Source organism: Glycine soja, chromosome 6, assembly GCF_004193775.1.
Source record: "Glycine soja cultivar W05 chromosome 6, ASM419377v2, whole genome shotgun sequence".
Classification (NCBI taxonomy): Eukaryota; Viridiplantae; Streptophyta; class Magnoliopsida; order Fabales; family Fabaceae; genus Glycine; species Glycine soja.
The window spans coordinates 15,906,508-15,916,075 of NC_041007.1; the positions used below are offsets into that span (position 1 = coordinate 15,906,508).

Consider the following 9,568-nt stretch of genomic DNA (forward strand, 5'->3'; position numbering starts at 1 on the left):
TCTCTCATTCCTGTTCGTTCTTACATGCATTATGACAAGTTCCCATGTTTGTTTGATTTGATTATAGGTTAGTCTAGCTAATTTTCAAACAAAAACATAAACTAAATGATTTTTTTTGGGTAACTAAACCGATAAATTTTGGAGAATCAATTTTTTGTTTGTCCTCGGTACAATTAAATTATATCAACAACAATAAAGGTTTTATTCTATTAGATGAAGTTGATTATATAATTTGTCTCTCAAAATAATTAACAACTAATTAAAAGAGAGGCGATGTTATTTAAAATAGAAAGATTTTTTTTACCTTAGTAATGAATGCAATTTTCAATTGACGAGACAGAAAAGCAATAGGCAAAACGGAACATATGATTTCAATCATAAATTTAGTCAATTCATATTCATATATGTAAGCAAGTAAATAAGGACAAGTGATTTCAATTATAAATTTAGTTGGCTGGGTTGGGAAAAAAATATTTTATCAATTTGAACAAACATAACTCAATTACCGTTATGTTGTTTGGATTTGATTTTTTTTTAATTTGTTGAACAAATTTTATTAAAACAATGCTACTTTACATTAAATATTTTAAAAAGTAATAAAAAATGTTTTAAATTAAAAATAAGCTTAAAAAATTATGGTAATTGAGATTGGCTGGTTTGAGTATGCCTGGGTTAAAAAAAAAATCAAAATTCAATAACTAAACTAATTAATTGCTTTTGGTTATTTTTTTTTTCAGCAAAACATTGTATCATTGATAAGATAATAATGGTACCAGCAGTACCGAAAGTAACATACATAGTTAATAACACCCAACAGATCAAGAGTATTTATGCTACTGCAGTTGCATAAATAAAGTATAATTAACCTCTTCATACCATAGCCCTCTTTTACAAACCAAGTACAAATATAAAAGAAACAAACCCCGCCCCATACATATGTAGACTGTGAGGAAGAAGAAGCTCCCTCAACAGCGGCCATACCCACAACTACTCCCAAGTCACAAGCCGACATACGCCCAATACTAATGAATGATCAAACCCAAACATTGTTAGGAAATACATTTCCTAAATGAAATACCATGCTCGCGTTGCCACATTGCAAATGACAACAAAATTACAAGCTGAAAACTCCTTCAACCAAGACCATACTGAGAAAGAAATATCCTGTTTCAGACCCTCCATATTAACATCAGAACCTTGGAATACACAATTATTTCTCAACCTCCAAACCAGAACCACCCTATGTATATATATATATGGCTGGGTAGTTAAATTAAACTAAACCATGCTCACCCTATATCAACATCAAACTGTACGGCTAAGAAATAATTGGATCATTCATGTACGTACATCGAACGGGAAGACGAGGATCCTAATACATTCAGATACAAATGGTTCAACAGGAACAAACATTTTCTAGGAACATTTGAACTATTTTATTTTTAAGCAAAATAATTATTTATTTTAAATTATTGTTTTGTTAACTACAACATTAAGAACTCGCCTATTAAAAAGCTTTTAACGGTATTTAGGGTTAAGAATAATTTAATACTTATATAGGCAAAATATAATTTGATTTCGTTCATACTCTTAAGAGATTAAATATTAAAAATAGAATGAGAAAAAAATTAAATGAAACGTATCTAAGTTTCATTTCAAAATATTTTGTTTTTTATATTCCTTGCTGTATCGTCTGCCAAACATAGCGCAAACCTAATGGATCCTATAGCTAAAATCGAATCTTAGCAAAATTATCTTGCCAAATTAATGAAATAAGAAACTAAGGATTAATACCTTCCTAGCTAGGAGAAAATTTAAGTCAGGTCCCTATATATCCAAAACATTAACTTTGTTGAAGTTCTACTTTATATCAATCGAGTTTGTGCATGTTTGGAAACAAATTATCAATGTTTTTTTTTTATTATTATTTCGTTGAATAGTTAAAAGATGTAGAAGCAAAACACGTGTTTGGAATAAATTTATTAAATGTGAATATGACACTCTCAATATTTGAAGTATGTAGAAGCTACTTGTAATAGCTTTCCAAAGTTGTGAATCCACTTTGATTCGATTCAACGTAAAAGCAATTAATTAATAAACACGTTGGAAATGCATGTTTGTATTAACGTTTCTAATCCATGTTGTTCTTCTTATTAGGGCAAAGACAAGGAGATGACGCATAAGCAAGTCTGAATTAATATTGCTTCTGCCGATAGATATAGTTTTCACGTATCACAATTATGCGATTTCTCCATGTACGTACACGAGTATGTTATTTAATTTCTGCAACTAATATCATGCATAGACTTATTCAGTTGAGAACTATACAGAAAATCCCAGCGATGTAAAAACTACACATGTATTTGAAACTAGCTCGTTGGGTAAAAAACACGGAGCTAATTAATCTCACAAGTATAATTAATTCGGTAAAAAGGACCTAAACCAACTAACGATATAATATTTACCGCGAAAAAAAGAAAAAAACACTACCTAGTTCAAGTTAACCAACCTTTGCCGCGAGACAGAGGAACCCACGGTTCCAGAAAACCTCTTGTCGCTGAACTCAAGTATAACATTGATGAGCGCACGCGCTTTCTTGGCCGCGTGAGGAGTACCGTCCGTCAGAAGCGAATACAGCGAAGGCATAACCGAAGCCTCCTTGGCCAGAACACCGGTCACTTCCGCACCAACATTAACACAGAGAGCCAGCAAAATGGACGCACAGTACTCCTTCCCTGAGCGCGAAGTAGCAGATTGCAAAATCTTAGCCACCAAAGGCAACGCCTCTGCTCGTAACAGAGCATAAGCCCCTTCCACACTCTCCGCCAACGCCACCAGAACGGCCAAGGAATCTGTAACAAGATTAGCGTTACCCGAAGAAGCTAACGTATTAACAAGAACAGGAACCGCACCCGCTGATAACACAATCGCGTGGTTTTTCCGACGCAAGAGAAGTCCGAAGATCGCAACCACGGAATTGTTTTTTCCAAAAGTTGTTTCTTCTTTCACCATTTCCACCAACGCGGGAATCACATCGGGGTTTTCCCCTATTAGTTTTCGGTACTCTTTTGATGAAGAAAGGTAGAATATAACCGCGGCTGCCACGTGGCGCGCTTCTAAGCTGAGCCCTCTTTTGAGAACTTTGAGAATCGGCGCCAAGCCTCTGCTCTCAATTATGAGTTTCTGGCCGCTGGTGTGCTTCGAGAGCTTCATCAGAGCACTGATTGCGCTCTCTTGCAAGTTTCTGTCGTCTGCGGCGAGAAGATCCAAAAGTGGCGGCACAGTTCCCATTTCCACCAAACACGCCCTGTTGAAAACGCTGGACTTCGCCAGCAAACGAATCTCGTACGCTGCTTTGGTTTTCTGTTCCTCGGTTCCGAACACGAGCCTCCTGGAGAGAAACCATGACAAAAACTGCATGGCGTGTGCTGCGGCGGGGCTGCCTGCGTCGCTTGTTTTGGTTACTGTTTGATTATGATCAATCGGATTCACGACTATAACGCCGTTTTCGGAACAGAATTTCTGGATAAGCTTTTTAAGCGCTGTGTTGGGGACAAGTTCTGTGCTGGCAAGTTTTTCGCGTGTTTTGGGACATATTAGGTTTCCTGAATTAAACCATTTCTGAATTGAGGCTCTGTTATAGGTCTGGCCAGATGATATGGTTACAGGATCAGTCATTATCTCAAGCGAAATCGGACACCGGAAATCTTCTGGTACTACACAGCTTAGCATCTCCATGCTGCACTTTGCTTCAATTTGTTTCATTCCAGAAGATTGGTAATCAATTGTTTCAAATATGACAACTCTAGAGTAACACAAGAATCCTATTAAACTATTCAGCAAACTAACCTCTTCCTCATTGAAATCCAATTCGTCTTCAAGGAATTTTATCTCTTTGTTACAAGATGTCCAACTTTTTATCTCAAGGTAATTGAGTACTGATTTCACTACGTCCACGTCAGGCTCGATTCCTCTCTCGAGCTGGGCCAGAAGGAAACGAAGTCGTTTTGCTTCATTCTCGTCGTTTCGGTCGAGTTGGAGGTTGCCTCTATTGGCCTGCTTGGTCACTAACTCAACTAGCTCTTTTATTTCATTGTTTATATCAATGCAACACACGGGTATTGCATCTAGTACTATCGCCACTTCGCGAACGAGGACGCGAAACTGCGTAGCGATGAATTGGGATTTCGTTAGCATCCAGAGGCGCGCGCTTTCGCGGGAGCAGTCTTGCATTAAGAAGTGGATCTTCTGGAAGGTGACGTGGAGGTCAGAGAAGCAGAGGCGGATAGAGTGAGGGATGATTGAACCACGGTCGTGGAGTTCTTGGAAGAGCACGAGGAGAATCGCGATCTGGCGCGTTGTTTCTCTAACATTTCTGCGGTGAAAAACAAAGGAATTGGAATGGAAGTTGCATATGTTTTGGGCGAGGGTGATGAGGGAGGCGAGGAGGGTGGAGGGAGATGTTGATACGCAGGGACGCACGGCGGGGAACGATAGGGGACGGCGTTGATGTTCGCATGAATTGTTGATTTTATCGGCCATTTTTTTGTTCTCAACAAAAGGGGCACTGACAATTCTGTTTCTGAATATTCTAGAGCTTGGTCAGGAATGTCCAACTATTGTTATAAAGTGGATGGGTTTGGGTTTGTTCTTGCGCTGACCGGATACTTTTCTTCAAACACCTGGCAGGCACAGTCCAAGAGCATCTACAATTTATTTAAACACCCTATGTTCAAATTCATTCCAATATTAAAATTAAAGAACTATATGATTAATTTAATTTTACGGGTTTATAATATTTAAAAATATTTTATTTGTCATATAAAACTTTTAAGTAATAACTATTTATATAAATAATATTATGTAATATGTTGACATGAGAAAAAAATTAAATAATATTACTTAAAGTTAAATAAATCATCTAAATATTTTTATTAAAAATGTTCTTTAAGTAAAAATAATTGAAGATTGATTTGGAAATTAATTAATGTTGTATTCATACTATTCTTACCCTATGAATTATGATCTGGACTGAGAAATTTTTAAACTTTTTTTTGGTTTTTTCAATTAATTAAGTATCAAATATTTAATTACAAAAAATTAAATATTTTTAATATTTTTTGTCTTTTGATTGAGTATTTATACATTTTAATTTTTGTCTAACAAATTATTAAAATAAATTTGTTTTAAATTTAAAATGACATAAACGTATTCAAAGTATTACATTGCACGAAAGTTTTGTTGCAGTGACAAATAGTTTGTTAATTGTTAAGGTAATTAGTTGTTATATACTTATGATAGTTCTATGATTTCTTGCTCATTGGTTTATATATATATATATATATATATATATATATATATTGCATCATATGAAAATTAAGAGCTTGTAAAAACAAATTTTAATTTTATAATTTAAATAAATGATTAAACTTAAAATTGAAGAAAATAATCCTAATTATTCATCTATCATTAATTAACTCTCTCAGTCTCTCCTATTTCATTCTCAATAGCATTTTCACTAGACATGGTGACAATTTATATATCAGTTTTATTTTATGGACAATGAAATGGGTAAGAACTGAGAGGAATAAGGAAATTCCTTTGGGATCATACGGGACAGTGAGCTCGAAGTCCCCATGGGCCACTACAACCGACCATAGACGTGGACATATTAGCTGGTGACGTGTGCCACTTTTGGAATGAATACAAACTCTTGAAGCAAGTAACTACATTCGTTGAGACAAGATTTGTTCTATTTTTTTGTTTTAGGCTTAATACCTAATTTAGTTACTTAGTTGATTAAAACGTTCAATTAGGTTACTTAATTTTTTTTATTATATAATTAGGTCCCTTAATTTTTTAATTTTATCCAATTGAGTTCTTTCCGTCGTATCTATAAAATAAATTGATAGAATAATCTGACATTTAGAATTTTTTTTAATGATGTATACATATAATAATGATTTTTAGTGGTTATTATTTTTATTATTACTTTTTTTAAAAAAAGGTAAAATTCTCAATCGTTGAATTTTATCATTAAAAAAAAGATGATATCATTAAAATCACCCATTAACAATCAGGGAGATTGTCTCAAAGCGCACAAGTAGTTTCACAACTAATTGTGCAGGGAATAAATAAGGTTAAGATAGATCCTACGATAGTAACAAAGTATGGTCTCCATTAGAAACTAAGATAGTCACACCCTGCAACGTACATGGATTCAATCAACTCAAAAGAGAAATTGCTTGCTAAATTCTTCAAACCCTAAATCCCTCCAGTATGGCCATTCACCTCCTCCAAGTAAACCATCCTATAACCTTCCTTTTTCCATATATAATTTTTTAATTGTACAAAATTGGGTTTGAGTTTTGCATAGGAATAACCAGCACTCTGGTTTGTATCTTCAAAGTAGTTTGTGCTTGTGTTTATAACATACTATTTTGAAAAGCCTAAATTATTTCAAGAAAGCCAATCAAGATATACATGTTGGTTAAGGAACATAGCGTAAATTGGAACTATAGTACAAGTGTTGTAGCTACTTTTTCTTTTTTGCTCAGCAAAGAAGTATTTTTTTTTATAAGGAATTAATAAACTGGTTGCCACAAGATGTGTCCATCACAGAGTTATACAAACACAACACAGTAAGTGTGATACTGCAAACGTGATCTACTAAGATTTCGCTCTAATATTGCACCCATGTATCAACTATATTAAATCAGTCCCATAACCACTAAACCAATTAAACCTTGCCCACTCATGAAGACAATGGTAGTTTCCTTCACTCCCATTACCAATTCACTACCCCATACTTCCCTTTTTGAACTAACGCAATTGCTTCAAGCAATTCAGGAGATCTATTTTCCAAACATATAGGGATAAATGAAAACCTTTTACCATTGCTTTACACCAGTTTCACGCTCTATATTTAAATTCGTCAACTGCAGTTTCAAAATCCACTACATCACTTTTGAATATGATAGCGTTCCTTAGACTCCTTATTGTCCAGATGACCGAGACCCACACGCTCCACCAATCTATCCACAGAAGTGTGGTTTGCAATCAGCTGGTACCACCCTCACTTCTCCTATCTAAGAGTAGTAATTTGACCAAATCGCGAGGGAGAAGGGACAATCAAACAACAGATGATTTTTTTGTTTCCTTAGATGATGAGCATAACACACAATTGACACTAACAACAGTAGGTAGAGCGTTCCTTTTATGCAGATTCGCTTTACACTGGATTCTGTTGTCAGCTATCCTCCACACTGGATTCTGTTGATAAAACCTTTTCAATTATAATCAATATCTTATTATGAATAATTCCGACAACATCGGAAGAAAAAATGGCATTCACTTATTACTAAAAAATGTCGATTGCTTCTCATCCACCACCTTTCCCAACACCCTCCCCATCCTATTTGCCAACACCTTTGCAATGGTTTTATATAAGCATCCAATAAGGAAAATCGATCTAAACTCCTCCAACCCAAGTGCATTTTCCTTCTTAGGAATAAGAGTAAGGAATGATGCATTAGTTTCCCTTGGGAGTCTTTGGTCAAAATGGAATTCCTTAAAAGCCCTTACAATGTCAACTTTAACCATCTCCCAACATGATTTGATAAAATTAAAATTAAAACCATTCGATTCGGGACTCTTGTTTCCATCAAAATCCCATGCTGCCTCCTTAATCTCCTTTTCTTGAGAAAGCTTCAACAAGCATACCATTGTCTATCTCATTCTTCCATCCAAATCATCCATTTAATTGAGGCACTAGATCCAACCTCTCCCTCCATCCTTGAGAAATATCTAGAGGTTTTAGATAATGTAGTAGTTTTAGTTTGTTTTTTTAATCCATAACCTTGATTTGCATGGCTATTAAGATGCCACGTGGGCGTAAAGTAGAAGGCAAAACTTGCATTGGACCAAGAGGCATTAGCATGGAGCTCACTGATACCATGGTGGTGTTTTTAAGAGCCACAACAATCATTTCTCCAACATAAGTTGTGGTCCAATAGTAAAAATTGTAGAATCTTAACCAATAAATTTGGCTTCCTGCACATGTTGAATATTTGCATCTAGATTTTTTTCTCGTTTTATTATGTGATATTTTATTTCTTTTTAACTCTTTCTCATTATCTTGGGATTCAATTGACCTAGTTTTCTTTGTTTCAAAAATAAAACTTGTTTCTCTTTCCTTAACGACCTCATCATTGAAATTCAATAGATTGATTTTTCGTTTCTGTCTTCCTTGATTAATGCCCTCATCATTATATTGTCTCTGTGTTTGCCGTTATCACCATGCCTAGATTTGTTTTGGCATTTCCCTGCGTAACAACTACCAAATCATCATATAGATCTGACTAACACAATTAATATCTATGACATGTTCAAAATTAGGGTTGAATGTGACCATTGTCAAGCATTTGTGTTCGAACCATATTTTTTTTTATTGCGTTAGTCACTGTTGGTGGATTAACTAAAACTTCCCATATATCTTCATTATGTGACCATAATAACCATACAAAACTAAGACGAAGTTTGATTGAAAATACATGAATGCAAAAACATTTTTCCTTCAAATTTTATCTCTCCTTCAAGTAAAAATAAAATAAAATTTGTTTCTAGCTAGAAATCAACTTTTCTCTGCATTTTCTTTATATTTTCTCTCTAATTTAAAAAAACTAAACAAAAGAAAATACTTTGTTATTTGTGTTTTTTTTCCTCTCTATTTTTTTTCCTCCCACTTTCTCTCCAACCAAAAACACTTAGTTTTTTTTTACAGCAAACATACCATTAGTTTTTGGATCACGTTGTAACATAAAATTAAAAAAATATTGTACTATTTTTAAGTATGAGTCTTGTTAATCAGAATATTCTTAAGACATTGATTATGGAACTAAAGAAAGAAAATATTTATTATACAAATTACAAGAGAACAAAAGAAAAGTTATAAACAATGCTATTTTGTGTATTTCAACAAACAAAAAAATCTCCTTTTAATTTTTTAATCAATATCTTAAAGTTATTAATTGATATTTGTCTATTTACAAATATTCAATGAGACATATTAAATGCTATAGGCAATGATTTACGTAAAAGTACGATTATTTATTGCAGCAAATTAAAAGAAAAAAGTATTTGTAGTAGTTTTTTTAAGTGTAAATTATTTGTACTTTTGTACTTACGGGATCACGATTTTATGAAACACAAGGAAAAAAAACATCTAAAATATTTCACTAAAAAATAAAATTTTGATAGGTTACGTTATTTTTTTTATTTATTGAAATAAGATAAGAAACTAATAAGCAGTTTTCGTGTTCAAATAAGCTTTTTAAATTTTTCTAAATACCGTCTTAACCTTAAATGAACTTTGGGCCAAACTTGGTGGGGTGCTGAAACACCCACATTAAATAAGATTATTGCTAAAATATGTTTCCTACGTACACCCAATTGGAAAAAGTAGAAATTAAGAAACTAAGATATATCTAGATCTTAAAAAAATAGATATATCTAGATTTTTCTGGTTTTCTTCAATTCTAGTATAGATGTCTACGTATATATGGTCTAA

At 33.7% G+C, this 9,568-nt stretch overlaps 1 protein-coding gene across 1 annotated transcript; it reads right to left on the reverse strand.

Annotated features, from left to right (window-relative positions):
- Positions 1-2,343: 2,343 nt before the first annotated feature.
- LOC114416462 (U-box domain-containing protein 18-like) lies at positions 2,344-4,643 on the reverse strand. The gene has a single exon (XM_028381331.1). It carries the CDS (start codon positions 4,540-4,542, stop codon positions 2,491-2,493), a length of 2,052 nt encoding a protein of 683 aa, XP_028237132.1. The 5' UTR covers positions 4,543-4,643; the 3' UTR covers positions 2,344-2,490.
- Between the last annotated feature and the right edge of the window lie 4,925 nt (positions 4,644-9,568).

Coding starts and splice junctions, on each gene's coding strand:
- LOC114416462 (XM_028381331.1), bottom strand. CDS start 4,542: ATGGCCGATAAAATCAACAATTCATGCGAACATCAACGCCGTCCCCTA.